This window comes from Salvia hispanica, chromosome 4 (assembly GCF_023119035.1).
Source record: "Salvia hispanica cultivar TCC Black 2014 chromosome 4, UniMelb_Shisp_WGS_1.0, whole genome shotgun sequence".
In the NCBI taxonomy this organism is placed as follows: Eukaryota; Viridiplantae; Streptophyta; class Magnoliopsida; order Lamiales; family Lamiaceae; genus Salvia; species Salvia hispanica.
The window spans coordinates 43,472,692-43,493,070 of NC_062968.1; the positions used below are offsets into that span (position 1 = coordinate 43,472,692).

Here is a 20,379-nt window from a genome sequence, read left to right on the forward strand (position 1 = left end):
TCTGGTTAGTTTTTTTATGAAATTTTGGGGTCGGTTAACCAACAAGTCAGTTCGGTTATTAACCGAACCGATCGAATAATCACCCCTAGTGTTACTGAAAGAGTGAAATAGTGAAATTTATTTTTAAATAAAGTGTTTTTTCATAGGAGTAGTATTTCATCGGTGTCAGTGACATAGAAATAAGCTAATTTGGTGATGATACGGATTTTAATAATAAAATAAGATATGAAGAAAAAGTAGTTGAAATAATAATAGGGTGGATGACGATGGTGGACCAATTATTAATAAAGTAAAAAAGATTAAGTACATAAAAAAAATTCCTAGCACATTATATATGAGTATGTATACCTTTTTCGGCAAATAAGGTAGAATTTAGTTTTACACATTATATATATCATCTTTCCATTAAGACCATTTCCAATAATTTATACCAAACTTAAACTCATTTTTGGATATATGTAACACTAAAAAGTAGTTTGACTAAAATCATTTACACCAAATTCAAAATTTACACAATTTTTAAGTTTTTGTCTCACAAAAATTTTGCAGTGACACCATATTTTGTGTTTTTAAAAAAAATACAAAAAATGAGTTTAAATTTGATGTATGGTTGGAGAAGATTTCTACACCAAAACTCATTTTTGGAGTATGGTTGGAGATGGTCTACGAGGCATATAACACAAACATATAATATAAGAATATAGTAAACTAAAACATGTTAAGAAACAGAAAAAAAAACCTCAATAAAATAATTACATTGTATAAATAAATATAAACACAATACAATAAGTATGACAATGTAAGTCTAAGACCTCGATACAATTGGGAACTCATTGTGGCGTCGATCACACACGACTGACAACCAACCAGCCTGTCCTTCATCATCACTCGTGGCATCTAAGAAATTGTTGTGCCACACTTGCGTCCAACATCCAACTCATCCACACATCCCATGCGCCCAAGCTCTCCAAGCGTCGATGCATCGTCCCATCGACCAGGGTCCGCGTGCCTTTCACTCACGCGTCACACTCAACCTCTAGTAACGCTTGGTAAATACGTTCGACGCTATGCCAAGCTCCCAACATCCTTTGCGCCCATCAATTGAACCCCACATGGCCTAGTTTAGAAGTAAGCACGAAGCACATCAAATCAAAGAAGAGTAATGATAGAGTTGAATTAAAAAGAAAAAATTAAAGCATATTCCGTATATTAAAGAATCGAGAGCGCACAGGTGGCGATTCCTAAGCGCAGCGCACGGTTTTCACGTTGTCAACTCCCAATGCTGACGAAGCAGCTAACCATAAACAAGGGTTTCACTTTTTACTGCTTCTGCTGCTGCTGTGCTTTCTTCTCCGCACACATTGCTTCAGTGATCGAATGAATGAATAAATTTTTAGTCTCCCACAACGGTAATTCACAGAAATTCCTTTCATATTCTATCCCTCTCCTTTTCATATCTATATAAGATAATGTAGATTAAACCCCAATATCAAAGTGTCAACGTAAATTCTCCCTCTCTCTCTCAGAAATTGGGGCATTATTATTCGTCAACAACAATTTTCCTCCATCGGCGAGCTCCGGAAAAGCTGTGAATCGAGGATTTTTGGTTTCGTTTAGGGGAAAACGGAGGCGCTTCGCACATAAATTGATGGTAAGCATGCTGATACCTAAGGAGCCGGAACAAGTAATTAAGCAGAGAGATGGATCCGTGCTGGGGAAGAAGACTATTCTCAAGAGCGACCATTTTCCAGGTTGCCACAACAAGCGCTTGCTTCCTCATATCGACGGCGCCCCCAATTATCGCAAGGTTCTCTCTCTTTGTATAAACATTTCTGTCCTCTGGCTTTGTGTTTGGTAAATCATGATTTTGGTTATCAACCGTGTTGTATTCTTCAAAGGTTTTGCAAACTGAGCTCATTGCAATGTCTTTATCCTGCAGGCGAGCTCGTTGCCTGTTCATGGGGTAGCGATTCCGACTATTGATGGAATCCGAAATGTTCTCACGCATATCAGGGCTCACATGAATGGAGAGCAGATTCGTGTGCTCTGGATTAGTCTTCGCGAGGAACCGGTAAGTTTCCACTTTTAGTGCTTACAATTTCAGTCTTGGAAGGATTCCTATAACATGCTTTAAAGTAACGTAATGCATCCCTAATGTTACGCCATAGCAATACAGTATTTGCTGACTTCTTCTGTCCTCTATGGACCCTGATGTACCTTCTATGCTTTACAACATGTCGAAGTACTGTTAGCTACTATAGGAGTAGATATGAATTTAATGTATAGGCTGATTATTTATTCTTGCTTTCCCGTTGGGGATTTATTGGCCCGTTCTGTTTGATGCTTGAAGTTGAATTCCTGATTTCCTGAGAATTTTTATACTCCATCATTCAACATGTGTCAAGTTCTGGTTTGCTTTTCTTACACTAATGAGTCGCATTAATTACATTTTTCATTCACTCGTATTTTGTTGTAGATCTTCTCTGAATTATATAGTTCATTATCTCTATAATGGTTTTATTTTGATTTTACAAATGGTTGTTGCTTCCCTGACTTATTCGGTAATCCACCAGTAGGATTTGGTTATATACTTAAAAACATAAAAGAATAAAAGGAAAAAATGCACTTCCTTCCTCCCTATGCCTGCTCCTTAGCACCTGTGTTTTTTTCCAAATCCTATAGTAGACTGTAGATAAATTTTATCTCTCATCAAAGATCTTTTAGTGCTAGTAGAGTAATCATGTTAAAACAATTTTTGTTTATATGTACCATGATTGCCGCAAAATCAGTATTTATGACTTTTAAGGTTTTATCAAGTATCAAGACACTGGAGATGCACCTATTGCTATAGCTTCTTAAGTGTTTGGAACCATAATATTTTGTGATATTATAGTGCCTGGATGATGCATAAGCTGTAAATATATGTTTTAAGGTGGTTTTTCTAAAATTGTTTAAGGACTTTCCTGTTGTATTACCAGGGGTTTTGCTCTGACACTACTTTTTCACGTGTGTGGATACCCTGTTCTCATTCTAGATATTTGATTTTATTTATTCTAAAACAATATCTATGTGTCTCGTAATAAAATTCGAGATTCCAACTGAGTATTTACATATTTTGGGTTCATTCAACTGCATGTCCCATACAAATATAACTATATAAGTACATGTATTCCTACTTTGACATGCACAGATGTTCAACACTACAATCGTAGCTATTTCTTTATTGCCACATACTGGTTCATTTCCTTTAATGCTTAGCTATCAAGAGTAAAGAATTTGAATTTGATAGTATTAATTATAATACGGAAAACATAGTTTCAGTAAGTATTTTGACATTTAATTATATGAATTAGCAGTCATTATTGCTTTACTTTACATGCTGACTTGGAGCTACTTATGGTTTGTTGAGAGGTAATAATTTACCAAGTGTTTGGCAGGGGAGAGTAATAAGTTTTAAGCTTGTTGTGTGTGATATTGTTGGGATTCTTATTTATCCTTAGCAATCCTATTGTTAGTTGAGTATTTACCTGGCTTGCCTAATAAGATAGAAATGTTAGTTTCTGTAAAATGTTTGACTTAAGTTGTATACGAGGAAGTAGATTCTAAGATGATCACAGATCCTATTCATGTGATTATCCTTTCGTCACCACTTAGATCAAGGTCTACAAAGTGCAAGGACGGAGGCAATATATGGTGAGAAGGGGCAAATTCCCCCCCTTAGTTTCTGACATACATGCAGATATATGTAACATATTATTAAAAATATTTATGGAGCACTAAATTGCCCCCCCCCCCCCCTATTTAAAAATTAAAAAATGTAACTGCCCCACCTTAGAAGATAAATGGCGGTTGGAGTCCTGGTGAATAGAAAAGATGGAAAAAAAATTTTGCCTTCCTTTTAGAGAACTGTACACGTAGAAAAAAATATCAAGGGTTTAGAGCTGCTGGAGAACAAAAATTAGAGCTTCTCTAGGACAAAAATTTATATGTTTATATTTTTGCCCCTCCGGCTATAATTTCCTGGCTCCATCCTTGACCAGTGTGTAGGTTTGAATTTGATTCCATATATTATGCTTATCTGACGTAGTATCGTTGCATATCACTCGTTATCCTTGAGTATTCTCACTTCTCAGAAGATAATAATACTGGAAGAATTAACCTACTGTGGGATAATAAGAATAATAGTTACAAACACTTTCAGCCAACAATTTAAGTCTTAGGAGTTAGGAGCAAGTATTATTGGCTTTGTTAGAAGCTCAAGTGTTTTTGATAGGATTGTGTTTTGAACATCATAATTAGTCTTTGCATTGGTGGAAACCCAAAGCAATATCCAGGACAGTAGTTTTAGAATTTGGATTTTATCTAGTTGTTCGGTCCTTATTTTTAACATTACGAAAGGTGTAGGAGATGATAGTTGGGATGATATGCAACTGTAGAATCTTTCTTCTTTCTAGCATGCATCAATAATAATTGTATAGTGTTTGTCCCAAAAGTATTAGAAACTCAAAGCCTTATTTAGGCTCTACCTGAGAATGTTGGTTTGATTTTTCCATTTTCCGAGCTACAGTCTGCTTTAATTGAATCTCCGTACGAATGACTTCTCACTGAGCTCCACTTGTTTATTGGCATGCTTACCTGTTTTTTTTAAAAAAATATTTCCATGTTATGTTGAGTTCCGACTGGATGTGAATTTAGACCAAAAGTAAATAAGACAACATAATTGACCATAACACTTCCAAGGCTTTATGGAATAACACCATTGTACAGCTGAGTACGTGGGTATCAACTGAATAAGTTGGTTGTCCCTTTGAATACTGGAACTTAGCTGTGTAATAGGGTATTCACAAAAGATTTCCCAGTATATTTCTATTTAATCTATTGTTACAATGGTAAATGAAACAGGTGATATACATTAACAGTCGGCCTTTTGTTCTACGTGATGTTGAGCAGCCCTTTTCGAATCTTGAATATACGGTATGTCAAAGCCCTGATATCCTGATACTCTCTTCTACTCTTATTTTTATTTTTGTTCTCATGAGGAAAACTGCTTGGGGATTATTGTGTGGGTTGAACATTGAAGTGAAACCTTGGTCTGCTTTTAATATAAGGCATTGTATGTATAAAAATTTGACTGGTGTAGGTAGACTCACTACTTGCGGTAGGAAGATTTGGACTAGGACCAGTTTCAAATTTTCAGCAATTGCTTTGAATATTGGAATGTTAATCTTTTTTTTTTGTCTATTTATAAAGGCTGATATTAATTAGGATTATCCAAGTAGGACAGCCTTGTGATGTCTTGAAGTGTTTCAATGTACTTATTCATTTTTAAAAAAATAGTCAACATAATTGATCCCATACAAGCCTTCCAAAAAGCAAAGACATTGGGTTACACTTTGTTATGTAAACCAGTTTATGGGGTAAATCTCGTTGACAAAATGCCTTTTCATGTTAGCTTTGTGGCAATCCACAAGCACTCAAACACCATGATCAGTCAATTTGATCACTGTGCATTGAATAATTTCCAGCATTGCTTCTATAAATTTAAACAGTTCCTCCCCGCTTGTTCCAAAATGAATATATTAACTCGATGTGTTGAGAGCTTTCTGCTTTACCTTTTGGTCCATATTATTTGCTTCGATTTTTACGCTCTTCACAGCAGCATCTTCATCATTATCTCTCTTTTCAAATAAAAGTAGGGCATTAACAGGGTCAGGGTAGAGCAAATGGAAGATCGATTGAAAGAAGATATCCTTGCAGAAGCTGCTAGGTACTCTTTGATCCTTTCATCGTTCTTCTATACCTATTGTTCTATGATATATCTTGGTTGTTATTATGGTCTTTTCAATGATATAGTCAATCTTTCCAACCTTGGATCACAGGTATGGAAATAAAATCCTTGTAACTGATGAACTACCAGATGGGCAGATGGTGGACCAATGGGAGCCAGTTTCACATGATTCTGTTAAAACACCTCTAGAGGTATACATACTTTCTGTTGAAATGAATTAGACTAAACTACATGTTTCATTATTCTATCTTCTTCTCCATCAGGTGTACGAGGAATTGACAAATCAGTTCCTTGTTGATTATGAACGCGTTCCTATAACAGATGAAAAGTCTCCTAAAGAACAAGATTTTGATATTCTGGTAAGTTTCAATTGTAGCTGTAGTTGAATTAACATCATCCGTATAATCTTTGCTCTGCTTAGGCCCTTACATGCCTTTTGGGGCACTGCTAAATTTTACTCCCTTTGCCCCTTGTTAAGTGATTCATATTCCTTTTTCGGACGTCCCAAGCTAAGTGAGTCATTTCCTCTTTTGGCATTCTCTCTCTTACTTTTTCCTCTCTACTTTTTCATCTATCTTACTTTATTCTTTCCACTTAACTAACAAAACCCCATTTTCTTATATTCCGTGCCGAAAAGAAATGCCTTAGTTAGTGAGGGATGGAGGGAGTATTACTTAATGCGCCATCCTATTTTCCCCAATAACATAAAATATGGTCTCCTAATAGGAAATATATTACATGCCAGATTATGTTCTAGTCACGAGGAAAGAACCTCCAATAACCTAAAAGATACATCGATGGAAACTCCTTAAATTACACCAACAAATCAAAGGCTTGAGCTAGTAAGGCACCCTGGAGAAGCCAACAGCAAGTGTTCAGGTCTATATTGGACAAAATAATGCACATTGTGGACCATGTTAAATGAAGGGATAGTTCTTTTTATGTTTGTGTTTGATCTAGATTCTAGAGGGTTGGGCTATGCTTTGCTTAGCATTTTATCTTTTCTTTTTTCTTCATATTCTCTACCAGTTATAAACCATGGATTTAGTAAAATAAAATATTCTATAAATATGGTTTTGAGCTTGGGTGTATCAATCTTACTAGCTACCCAATATTCTGTACTTTTAAGGTCCAAAAGATTTCTCAAGCGAACGTAAGGACGGAGATTGTATTCAACTGCCAAATGGGGCGTGGTCGGACAACCACAGGGATGGTTATCGCAACACTGATTTATTTTAACCGCATTGGAGCTTCAGGTGAGTTTTTGTTAGCTTTTGACAGCCTAATCTTGACTGTAATACTGGACGCCCTTCTATCCTTAGGATATGCAGATAGAATTGAGAAACGAGTTCTTTCGAAATTAAGTCTTGTATATGAAGCTTTCAATGACACTTTTATTGGATTTTCTTTACTTATATTCATTGATTTAAATCTTCACTCTCTTCATTATCTATATTTGAGCAGTGTAATTTGTTACATGTATATTAATTCATTCAAATGTTGAATATTAACAAATAATAAAATAGTAGTCTTTGAGTAGTCTTTGATTCTGTTTCCTGGAACATGGTAAAATTGTTGAATATTAGCAAATAATAAAATAGTTATTGCTATAGATATGATTACATCATCTAGCGACATAAGTGCATCGAGGATTCAAGGGGAATGTTTGCCATCTGATTTTTCATATTATAGAATCTATTATATTAGCATTACCTATTAGTTAGGTCATCTGTCCTTGTGATAGAAGATCTATATGTATGTCTCATCTGAACTAACTCCATATATTACAATATATTTCTATGTAGGCATTCCTAGAACCAATTCTATGGGAAGAGTTTCTGATTTAAGTGCTAGCATTTCAACCGAGTTACCAAAGTCAGAGGAATCTATCCGCAGAGGAGAATATGCTGTCATTAGGAGTCTCATTCGAGTTCTGGAGGTACCAGATACTATATAATTTGTACTTCCATGGATTGCAGTAGACCTTTTTTCCCTTTTCTTTTTCTGTCTAAATATATATTGACTAGTAAATGTCTCAAGGGTGGTGTTGAAGGCAAGAGGCAGGTTGATAAAGTCATCGATAAATGTGCATCTATGCAGGTAGTGTTTCCGACTTTCCGGTATTCAACTTGGGTGCTTCATTTTCTTAATTCTAGTAAGCAGAAACACTTCTGAAAATTGAGTAAGTCTTGGTGCTACAGTCAAATTCTAAATTTTGTACGTGTTGCTTTGCTTACAGAATCTACGTGAAGCTATTTCTAGTTATCGAAGTAGTATTCTGTGTCAAGCTGATGAAATGAAGAAGGAAGCATCTCTTTCCTTTTTTGTAGAGTACCTGGAAAGATATTATTTCCTTATCTGCTTTGCTGTATATCTTCATACAGAAAGAGACGCTCTCTATCCTATATCTCCTGCTCAATGCAGTTTCACAGAGTGGATGAGAGCTAGACCAGAGCTTTATAGTATATTGCGCAGGTAATAATAAATTTCTCTGTAAGTTTCAATCTATTGATCAAAGTCTCTTAATCAAGTGAATGTATAATTGTTCCTCGCCATATCACCCATGCTAGCATCTCTATTACATATTATATCTACAAGATGCCCTCTTTGGTAGTTGTTAGATTAAAGGCAGAGGCAGTGTAATAAAGAAGATAAACTGAACTGAAACTCCTCAAAACAAGGGCAAATGGATTTCCTGGCGGCAAAGTTGTTCTGAAAGATGATTCCAAAAGATGAACCCTATGGCATATTTTGTTTAAAGTTAGTTACTAGAGCCCAGGTAATGAGGCCTAGTCCAACCCATACTAAAACCAATCCTAAAGCAATAATATGTAAGAAACATAACTAGGATAAAATTAAATCTGATAACAGCCTAATTCGCCTGTCCTTCACATCTTTTCTCACACTTCATGCACACCTCCTTGAAGGGTATGCTCTGCTCTCTTATCAGTAATGGATTTATATTATTCCACGTTTGACCTTTCTTAGAAAAAAGAACTTTTAGGTCTATGCACTGTATTTTTAGATTGACATGCTGATGCTTAATAATGTTAACAGGGACGAACTGGTTTTGTAGGCTTAGGATAAAAACTCCAAAAAACGTTGGAGACAAGATTCCTTATGGGAGATTCTGGAAAACTAGATTAGAGAAGTTGAATTGAGTGTTACAAATATTATTTTACATTTTCTTAATTCCTATGTATGGTGATGTCAAAATCACATATCAAGGAAGTGGGAAAATTGGTTCCTTTTACTCTTATTTGTCGGGAATCTGAAGAGTCTGCAACTTATAGTAGCATTGGAAAGCTGGACAAGGGTAAATTTGGTTGTTTGGCGTCATATTTGTATATTATTTGGAAATAGGTCACTTTTTGGGGGGACAACAATTTTCAGAATAGGATATTCAGGGACACATGAAGTTTTTCCTAGAGCTCTCGAATTACCATGACTCTTCATAGCACAACTCTTTAATCTATCCCAAGTTTATATGGATGGCTATCCATGGTTATATTATGGGAGACACAAAATATGTTAAGTATATTTTTAGCAATAAGAGTGGATCGGTTTTGCTGTCAAACTAAGAGGGAGAAATAATGTAATATATGTATAAAATACCTGTGTCAGAGTCTGGATTAGGGTAGAGTAAGATTTGTTTAATCATGCACACATGTGATCAAAGTTATTTCATACATCTTATTTGAAGAACTGGGGTCAAGATTCTCTGGTTTTGAGTGCCACCTTGCAATTAAAGAATGAATCACCCTGCTGAAGCATATATGTTGATAATGAAAGTAGGGAGATTTGTCTATGTCAAACTGCGATAATATTTTGTGATGTCATGTCATGCAGATTGCTTAGGAGAGATCCAATGGGGGCTCTAGGTTTTGCCAATTTGAAACCACCTGTACTGACAAATGCTGAATCTGTTGATGGCCGCCCATTAGAGATGAGCCAAGTTGCTGCCTTAAGGAATGGAGAGGTCCTTGGAAGTCAAACAGTTCTCAAAAGTGACCATTGTCCTGGTTGTCAACATCCTTGTTTACCGGAAAGACTGGAGGGTGCTCCCAATTTTAGAGAAATTCCAGGGTTTCCAGTTTATGGTGTTGCTAATCCAACTGTCGATGGAATCAAATCAGTCATTCAAAGGATTGGTAGCTCAAGAGGTGGCCGTCCAGTACTGTGGCACAATATGAGAGAAGAACCTGTTGTTTACATTAAAGGAAGACCATTTGTACTTCGGGAAGTTGAAAGACCGTACAAAAATATGCTCGAGTATTCGGTATTGAACACCATATTCCTTGATTTATGCAGTAGATATTTGCAAGAAGTGACAACTCTTATGGCCAGATTTCCTAAATAATAACATGAGTGTCTTGTCCACCTTCTTTCTTTCTTTTGCTTGGGTTAGACCTTAGAATAAGCAGACTTCATGTCTGTATTTGCAATTTTGGGATCTGTGATGAAATCACTATTTATATTCACCAAAGCAGTATATTAATTTTTATCTTTTTCCGTTCAAGTCAAATGTAGTGATTAGAGGTCTTGCGATCATAGTAAACGTTGTTTAATTAGCTCTGTTATAACAATAGAAGGTTTGAGTAAAATTTGATAACCAAGCTGGTCTTGCTACTCTTTTAGTTTGAAATATTCTTTGTTTCTGTTTCCCATTTATGGTACATTAATATTTTATGATTGTATATTTTTATAGGCCTTATACTATCTAAATAATATCTTTCTCCAATACACTAATTTCTAATATATCTATGTCAAGGGAATTGACTGTGAAAGAGTAGAAAGAATGGAAGCTAGGCTGAAGGATGATATTTTGCGTGAAGCTGAGCGTTATCAGGGTGCCATAATGGTCATTCATGAAACTGATGATGGAAAAATATCAGATGCTTGGGAACACGTGGACACAAATGCTGTTCAAACCCCAAGGGAGGTATTTAGCTGCTTTGAAGCTGATGGTTTTCCCATCAAGTATGCACGTGTTCCAATAACAGATGGAAAAGCTCCTAAAGGTTCTGACTTTGACACTTTGGCCATGAATGTTGTGTCTGCCTCCAAAGACACAGCTTTTGTTTTCAACTGCCAGGTAGCTATTGTTTCAAGTTTCACTCACCCAGTTGCATGGACCATTCTTAAGTTTTCTGAATGTATAGTTTCTTTTGTTCTAGCTTTCTTATTGGGTAAAGTCTTATACAGATGGGGATTGGACGGACAACAACTGGTACTGTTATTGCTTGTCTTCTGAAGCTCCGGATAGACTATGGAAGGCCTGTCAGAGTGTTAGTTGATGACCCATCACAGAAAGAGCTTAGTAGCCGCAGAGATGATGAGAGTGAAGAATGTATAACATCATCATTATCTTCTTCCGAAGGAGTTAGGCCTGGGGAAGACTCTTGTCATTCATTTGGGATTAATGACATCCTATTGTTGTGGAAGATTACAAGATTATTTGATAATGGGGTGGAATGCCGAGGCGCTTTAGATGCTATAATAGATAGGTGTTCAGCGCTTCAGAATATTCGCCAAGCTGTCTTGCAGTATAGGCAGCTGTTTAATCAACAGCATATGGAGCCTCGAGAAAGACGAGTAGCATTAAACCGTGGTGCTGAATATTTGGAACGATATTTCCGCCTAATTGCTTTCGCAGCATATCTAGGAAGCGAAGCATTTGATGGTTTTTGTGGACAAGGAGAGTCAAGAATGACTTTTAAAAACTGGTTACATCAGAGACCAGAGGTTCAAGCCATGAAATGGTCCATCAGATTAAGACCTGGACGATTCTTTACTATCCCTGTAAAGTTCCTTTCTTTTTCTGAAACACTCAAGGTTGTACTTTTCTTTGCCTCTTGATTGACTGTTTGTCATGTTTCTGATTGCAGGAGGAATTGAGAGCTCCATATGATTCTCAACATGGAGATGCTGTGATGGAGGCAATTGTCAAGGATCGTAATGGCTCAGTATTGGGGAAGGGCTGTATTCTTAAGATGTATTTCTTTCCTGGTCAAAGGACTTCTAGCCACATACAAATCCATGGTGCACCAAATGTATACAAGGTACGAAGATGTCGTATTTTACATAGATGTTCAGCATATCAGGTTTGTCGATTGACAACAAGATTTTATAACCTTGACTAATGATAACCTCTATGTTTTAAGGAGCTATCATGAATGTTATGAACAATGCCAGTAACAATATGTATTGCTGATTTTTGGTGTTATATTTTTCTTTCTGGTTTGATTTAAATTACTTCTCAAATTGTTATATACTCCCTCCGTCCATGAAATATTGTCCAAGTTTGACTCGGCACGAGTTTTAAGAAATGTGAAGAAAAATGAGTTTGAAAAAGTTAGTGGAATAAGGGTCCCACATTTATATATTAGTTTTATAATAGAATGTGAGTGTAAAGTGTTGGTGGAAAGTGGGGTACATATAGGTGATGGTTCATTTCAAAACTTTTCTTAAAGTCAAGCACAGAACTATAGAACTATTTAAGTTCACAAATACATTAATATCAATATTAGTTGACACTTGACATCACAAAACATTTTAGTTTCTGACTCCCTATCAGCTCATGAATATCTCAATATCAGCTCCTGACTCAGTATCAGTTCCGGGCTCAATATCAATATCAGATCCTGACTGAATATCATGAACTGATATCTTTTGTGATGCTATCATAGAACTGATATGATTTTCACTTCTCAAAGTTCTCACAGGAACCCCCTGTACATATATAATTAATTTGTTTCTTATAAGAAAATTCCATGACAAAGAAACATAGTACAATTCACTAAATGATCACTTCAAGATATATGGACTCATTACTGGTACAGTTACTAGATGATGACTTTGTGGTGCAAGAACTTTTTAACTTTGTTGTGATGATATTCCAAAAAGTATGCCTTTGCTCACAAGTTTGTCAGCAGAGCATGTCTCACTGTTGAGATTTTTGTGGTTTAAGGTGGATGGATATCCTGTGTTTAGCATGGCAACCCCAACAATTGCTGGTGCAGAAGAGATGTTAGCTTATTTAGGCACCAAGCCCATAGCAGAAGGAAGTTCTCAAAAAGTAGTTTTAACAGATTTACGGGAAGAGGCTGTTGTGTACATCAACAACACACCTTTTGTCCTTAGGGAACTCAATAAGCCTGTTGATACACTCAAGCACATAGGAATCACTGGCCCAGTGGTATGCTCAATTCCAAGAGTTGTTCACATTATAAGACTGCAGATAAAGTCGAGGACCTTTCCGTTTCCTAATCTGGTTGTACATTACAGGTGGAACAGATGGAGGCACGTTTGAAGGAAGATATAATTTCTGAGATAAAAAAATCTGGTGGTAGGATGCTTTTACATCGCGAAGAATATGATCCTGCATCAAAACAGGCCAGTGTTATAGGATACTGGGAGAATATTTTTGTAGATGATGTTAAGACTCCAGCAGAGGTATATGATGCTCTAAAGCATGAAGGGCATAACATGGCTTACCGGAGGATCCCATTAACTAGAGAAAGAGAAGCTCTACCTTCAGATGTTGATTCCATCCAGTATCGAAAGGATGAGTAAGTTTTCAGTTTCATTGTCTGAATTTCTAATCAAATATACACGGTTTGAGATGATATCATTCTATATGTCTAATATAGAGATTCCATAATCTCAAGCCAAAATGAGTGACACTACAAAGATTATTTAGATTATTCGTCCATGCGTTGCCACAACAGACCACTCTATCCCTGAGACTTACTAGAGAAAATTTATCCATCTGACTAGAACGTTCTATTTATGTCCTTTTGTTAGTTTTAGATGTTGTCATGCTACTACTATAATCAGAGTATATATATATATGTTGTTGATGGTTCAAATTCTTCATAGTGCATATGCCAATTGTAATTGCAATTAAGATGCTTCTATATTTGTGAGTCTTTTCTATCATCTGATGTCATCATGGTATCATGGACACTAAAGCAACGGTTTTCCTTTCTTGTGCATCTCAACAGCTTTGCAGGGTCTTATCTTTTCATATCACATACAGGATTTGGAGGGGTTGCGTATGCAATGGCTATCATTTGTATGAGGCTTGAAGCAGAGGCAGCACTAAAATCACATGTCTCACGATCTGTCGGAATTTCAAGCTCAACTAATTCAGTTAAACAACAATTTAATTCTGATGATGAAGCAAGAAAACTGGGTGATTACAGAGACATTTTAAGCTTGATTAGAGTCCTTGTCCATGGTCCTGAGAGCAAAGCAGATGTGGACTCAGTTATAGATAGGTATGATACTCATTTGTGCACATATTACACTTCTCTTTATTATCCATGAGTTTATGCTTTGTTCTGCATCACTGTTCTTTTAATCAAACATTAACTTTCTCAAGAATGTCTTGTACTCCCATATAACAGTACTCCTTCCGCTCTAGTCCCACCGAAGATGGACCACCTTCCTTTTTAGTTTGTCCCATGCAACATGGCCCATTACTAAAAATAGAACCCCTTTACTCTCTCTCTCTCTCTCTCTCTCACTTTATTCTCTCCACCTAACACAAAATAAAATTGCATAAAATCCCATGCTGCCCAAGGAAGGGGTCATCTTCCTTGGGACGGAGGGCCAACTAGAATAAAAATCAAATATTATATAAATTCAAACCTACTTACAGTAATTCCATGTAGCAGGAAAATTGTTCAAATGTGAACTGTGCTAGGTCTGGTTTCTGTTTTAATAATCTTTTTGCAAATAATCCAGAAATTGAATCTTGTAAACGACATCTGCTTAACCAAACATAATCTAGGATATTGAAGGCACCTGGAGTTTCTTGCAACATTTAACTTACAAAAAATAATACTGGTAGTATGGTGGTAAAACTGATGTAGTAACTGTTAGCGGAAGTTTGATGGGTGTGGTTGAAGCTCATATAGGATGATTAGTTTGGATTCTCTCAAGGTTTGACTTCACTTCATAGTCATACAAATATGGTGAAAATAGTATACAAAAGGGGAGGGGTGAGCTGTAGATGAAGTATAATTTGCCTTGCCATCAAAAAGCACAATGATGAAAAAAAGGGTATGGTTGTTTTGGCTTCTTTTGATGTTGTTTCTCAAACTATCTAGTTATTTCCTCCCTTTTAAAGGTGCGCCGGTGCTGGACACTTGAGAGATGATATTCTATACTACAGCAAGGAACTTGAAAGGCTTTCAAATGATAGTGATGAACATCGGGCATACCTTGTTGATATGGGTATTAAAGCTCTGAGGTTGGTTTCCGGCTATGCTACTTAGGCACCATTACATATCGATATTCTACTGATCTTCCATTTTCAGTATGCTTTCCATTTCCAATAATTGGCTTTAGGTCTAAGATCTAATGCTGCTGTGTGTATGCACTGCAGGCGATACTTCTTCCTGATCGCGTTTAGATCCTATCTGTACAGCACGTCAGCCAGTGAGATGAAATTCACAACTTGGATGGATGCGAGGCCTGAACTGGGCCATCTTTGTAATAATCTTAGAATTGATAAGTGATTATATAGTGTAGAAATTATGTATAGAGTAAGCTCTGCTTGTCTTTAATATACTAATCATATAATGAAGTTGAGAAATTCACCTCATAAATGTTTGTTTAAACTTTAAACGCTACTACAATGATTCTATTATTACCAAGATTGTGTGGCCTCAGGTCTGTCCGAGGTAGGGAAAACATTCATTGAAAAAGTAAATATTGTGACTCAAAGTAAGTTAAGTATAGGAGCTACTACCTTGTTACTGTTTTCAGTATTCTTGTTGGATCTAAATACATGTACTACTATGTACTCCCTCTGTTCGTTTAAGAGCATGCATACTTTCATTTTTAGTCCGGTCTCGTAAGAGTATGTATTTTATAAATTTGGAATCTCTTTTCGGTGAGACTTATTTTCCACTAACAATATTTTAATTACTTTTTTATTCTATTCCTCTCTTATTTTACTAATTGTGCATTAAAACTCGTACCTAATTAAAAGTGCATACTCTCGTATGACAGAATGAATAATATCCTCATGAATGAATTTCTTTGGAGATTTTGATGAGTGGTTAAGAGGGGAGTTCCACTACTTGCTTAACACTTTTATTGCAATCCATACGTGATTTGGCTCGATTACAAGATTGAATGACCACATTTTTTATAATTATGCTTGGCGTTAATTTTCTTTAAATTAAGTAATAATTATTGAATTGTAAATTCACTAGAAAAATGAAAATTAACAAGGAAAATTTCATTTTGTGGTAGAAGATCTCACCCTCTAATTTAATTAATTAATGCTCTTTCCGTCCCATGAAAAGTAGAGACACTTTCGTCCGTCCTATAAAAATAGTTTATTTTTATTTATGGAATATTCTCTTCAATTCATTACTCATATAAATCAATTTATATACTCCCTCCGTCCACAAAAAATAGGGTTATTCCATTTTTATCCCTCGTTTTGGAAAAGTCATAATAAATAGTTAAAGTGGATAAATAGAAAAGTAAGAAAGAATAATATAGAGAAGTCTTTTTTTCCAAAACGAGGTATAAAAATAGAATAACCCTATTTTTCGTGGACAAAGAAAGTATACTACAACATATACCACTATGATTCACGGTCTACCATTAAATACTCATAATAATAATGTGAGTCTAACTATCAACTAACAATATTTTAACTATCATTCTTCTTATCTCTCTTACTTTATCAATTATGCATTAGTTTCCATCCATCTCAAATGCTATTTTTGTGCTTAATCCATGTAAGTAAGGTATAATGATGATTATAATGTGTGATGAAAAATTGGAGCAAGTGAAATTGAAAAAATATTGTAAAAAGAAATGTGAGTTTGGCGGCGGCGTGGAGGAGCGGCAGACGAATGCACACGTAAAAGTTAGAAGCTCAACCCAAACCATATGCATAATTTAATGTAGGGTTCCGTCTTCGACGGACATCCTTGCTCTTCGCCCCTTGCTTTTCTTCTTACGAGTTTTATACAATCCCATTGTTGAATTAGGGCACACTATAATCGATATACATTTTGAATTTGGGAAGAATTACGGCTGATTTTTGAGAATGGTTCCATTGAAGGACATTGCGAGAGTGGTGAATGGCTTATCTCTGGTGGCTAAGGAGGCCATCCGCCGCCCGTCTGCGGATACCTTGATCAAGGGCGCCATTCTCTCTGCCACCGACGCCGCCGGCCTCACCAAAGGAAACCTCCGCACTCTAGAAATTCCTCGCGCCCAAACTGATAATAGCAATGGCAATAATAGTCATGCCAATACAGGCAGCAGCGTAGTCTACTTTGATAATCACAATCGCGATACTGATAAGGATCGTGATGTTTCCGAATCCGATACCCTGCCGACGCCGGCTGCAGATGCCGCAGTTGATCTCCCTGTCGCTTCCACTTCCAATCCAGATTCACATTCACGGACCGAATTCGATGCTCCTTCTGCGACCTCAACGAGAGCCCCGTCCGCTGTTGATGCGAATAGCCGCCGGAGGAAGCCTCGAGAGAGGAAAGTTCCTTCCACACCTTTCTCTAGAGCCATTGGGTAACACCCCTAAATCAATATCATTTCTTTGGATTAAATCGGTTCATATTGGCTTGAGCTTTGGTTTTACCTTTTCAAGCTTGATTGAAGGTTTGCTGGACTTGGCGCTGGTCTCGCATGGGGCACGTTTCAGGAATCTACGAAGAGAGTCCTCTACGGGACGCCTGAATCAGAAAACAGTCAGCAGGCTGTTTCCCCTTTCTTGTCTGAGAGGAACGCAGAGCGTTTAGCTCTTGCATTATGCAGAATGCGTGGAGCTGCTCTCAAATTAGGCCAAATGTTAAGCATCCAAGATGAAAATCTTGTACCTGCTCCAGTAAGTAGGCATATGCTATATCTATATTGATCCGGAGTTAGTGCGCTGTATAAGCTTCTATGCATACTTTAAAATGTGTTCTATCTGGTTTCCTGTGATAATGGTACTCCCTCCGTCCCAAGATAGTACTATAGTAGAGGCATTTCTTTTAAGCACAAGATTTAAGAAATTTGTGTTAAAATTAAAGTGGATAGAGTAAAGTAAGAGAGATGAAAAGAGAGTAAAGTACGAGAAATGATAAAGTTTTTTCCAAAAAGTGAAATGACTCAACCATGAACCACCTTGGGACAACCCAAAAAGGAATACTACTCAACTACCTTGGGATGGAGAGAGTAAAAAACATCCCCAATTTTGTTTTTAGTAGATAATTGTGGTTGTAAAACAGTATATGATAGTAATTTTTTACTGCACTTGTATGAATCGTATTCCTTTGAATGTTTGTACATTTCATCGTCTTGCATGCAGTTGGTATTTTCTGTGACATCGAGCTCTGGTAGCATTTTGGATGGTTCAGAAATAGATAATTTACATAGTTTTGGTGAATGATCAAGTACTGTGAATCTTGTGCAAGAGTGGACTTCAATTGTTTCAATGCAATGAGACTGACATGAAAGTGAAATGTGAAAGTTCCAGATGGTTCATATTTTTTTGGGTGGCTTGATTCATTCAACAGCTAACTTATAGCAGCTCTATGATGCTTGATTTTCGTGCATGAAGCATCAAACTGACACTATTTCATATGCACCAAGATCTTTTGGGTGCTTTGTTTAGACATGCTTGTAGGTCAAAATTTTAGTCAAAGATAGAATAGGGAAAACATTCTCTATGAACAAGGTAATAGATTATATTGCATTATATAATGATTAACTGAATCGAGCTTTGCTTATGCCTTATAGTTATGATGATTGGTGCTCACACTTTCTTAGCTTCACATGCAATTCTTATATTCTTCATTAACTGTGAGCTTTAATGCCCTTCCAGATCTTGCAAGCTTTGGAAATTGTACGTCAGGGTGCAGATCGGATGCCAAGGAATCAGCTCAATCAGGTTTTGAATGCTGAACTAGGTTCAGACTGGTCCTCCAAGTTGACAAGTTTTGACTATGATCCAATTGCTGCAGCAAGTATAGGGCAGGTGCTGAAGTTACTCCTGGCTATTTCAAACTCATCATAATTCACTGAGTGTGTTTTCTTACATTTTCAAAGAGACTCTCCATGTTTTCATTGACAATTACCTCAAAACAAATTAAGCAAATTAAGAGTGGCTAGTGGAACATGGAAAGGTTTCTCTACATATGTAGAAAAAGTTATGAGCCGTACTTTTGAATTAGCTACCACTCACATATTTATTTATTCAATGGTTTAAAATATGATATAAGGAAAGCTGTTGTTGTTTCACTTACCAGTCAATATAGAGACATCAAAGATAAATATATAAGTGACAGTGAGCCTTTTGCCACACTTATCCAAATACAAATTGGAAGGAAATGATGTGTCTAACTTATAGTAATATGATTTTCGGAGAGTGTGCTAGAATTTCTCTAGTGGAAAGGGTAAGTGATGGAAATGATTGCTTGACTGTGCATGCGTTTCTATTTATTCACACCTCCTAAAACTGAGTAAAGGTTTTCACATGATCCTTCTTGTCCGCATCTGTTGTGTTTCATCTTATGAGGCTCTTAAAACCTTATTTAGGTCCACCGGGCTATCACAAAGGATGGTGTGGAGGTTGCAATGAAGATTCAGTATCCTGGAGTTGCAGATAGCATTGAAAGTGACATCGAAAATGTCAAACGACTACTAACTTATACAAATTTACTACCAGAACAAATGTACATTGACAATGCAATGAAGGTATAGTTTTTAATCACTGATTTATCTGGAACTTTTCCTATGTCTCTTGGCTTGATAAGATTTCCATGTTATATCATGATATGGTTTGATGAATCCCATTATATTGATATTTAAGAAATTGAAAAGTGAACCAGTTGAGTAGATATGCACAATAATGACCATTGAATTAGTTTGAACTTTGAAGTTGGTTAGTTGTACTGCTTTATTGTTGGTGAGCAATGACCTTGGACAATGCAGTAGTAATTTGTAACGAGTTGTTAATCTGATGATCTCAAACACTTCTTTTGACTGTGCAATTATGCACACATACTTTTGATAATTGGATTAACCACACAGATATTACCTCTCAAAGCTGCATGGTTAGCAATTATCAATCATTATCTAGATGCTCTGGCTTCTCTTTCTAAAACTTCTTGCTTTTGGCTTTCAGCTGGCAAATTCTGATGGAAATTATTTCTTTATGGGGTGTATTTGTATCAGATTTTAAAATTCATGCATCTTTGATTCTTCATACATATCCTACTTTTCTTATGAGACTTGGCTGCAATGACAACTGCTACCTGAAGTCGGTTTTCTAATGCCATGCAATTGAGATTGTTAGTGTCAAATTATGCTTTAATTCCTTCACAGGTAGCGAAAGAAGAACTTTCTCGTGAATGTGATTATGAATTGGAGGCCAAAAGCCAGAAAAGGTTTCGTACTTTGTTATCCAATGCAGAAGGATTTTATGTTCCATTTGTAGTGGATAATTTATGCAGTAGAAGAGTTCTAACTACACAACTAGTACCTGGTATGTGCTCAATCTGTTTTTTTATATGAAAGAAAGAAGTCATTTGTTTTACTAGTAGTAGATACTA

General features: G+C 36.3%; 2 protein-coding genes across 3 annotated transcripts in view; both read left to right on the plus strand.

Moving 5' to 3' along the window:
• The first annotated feature begins 1,276 nt into the window (after window positions 1–1,276).
• On the plus strand, window positions 1,277–15,643 carry LOC125222097 (paladin-like). Of its 2 annotated transcripts, XM_048124538.1 has the most exons (20): window positions 1,280–1,409; window positions 1,527–1,807; window positions 1,940–2,071; window positions 4,903–4,974; window positions 5,697–5,767; window positions 5,880–5,979; window positions 6,052–6,147; window positions 6,918–7,044; window positions 7,594–7,727; window positions 7,829–7,888; window positions 8,028–8,263; window positions 9,638–10,067; window positions 10,560–10,883; window positions 10,994–11,590; window positions 11,677–11,850; window positions 12,759–12,986; window positions 13,076–13,359; window positions 13,795–14,070; window positions 14,925–15,047; window positions 15,183–15,643. In XM_048124538.1, exons 1-20 carry the CDS (start codon window positions 1,382–1,384, stop codon window positions 15,313–15,315), a joined length of 3,906 nt encoding a protein of 1,301 aa, XP_047980495.1. In that variant the 5' UTR covers window positions 1,280–1,381; the 3' UTR covers window positions 15,316–15,643. The 2 variants fall into 2 exon arrangements, with proteins under 2 accessions (XP_047980496.1, XP_047980495.1); XM_048124539.1 differs by lacking the exons at window positions 14,925–15,047; window positions 15,183–15,643 and having other exon boundaries at window positions 1,277–1,409; window positions 13,830–14,024.
• A 993-nt stretch (window positions 15,644–16,636) lies between these two features.
• The window catches only part of LOC125221142 (protein ABC transporter 1, mitochondrial-like), a 4,250-nt gene continuing 507 nt past the window's right edge, over window positions 16,637–20,379 (plus strand). Inside the window, exons 1-5 of the mRNA XM_048123266.1 lie at window positions 16,637–17,353; window positions 17,444–17,669; window positions 18,651–18,803; window positions 19,364–19,522; window positions 20,153–20,312. Of these exons, the coding sequence (XP_047979223.1) occupies window positions 16,869–17,353; window positions 17,444–17,669; window positions 18,651–18,803; window positions 19,364–19,522; window positions 20,153–20,312 (1,183 nt within the window). The 5' untranslated portion in view covers window positions 16,637–16,868. The remainder of the gene's footprint in view (window positions 17,354–17,443; window positions 17,670–18,650; window positions 18,804–19,363; window positions 19,523–20,152; window positions 20,313–20,379) is intronic.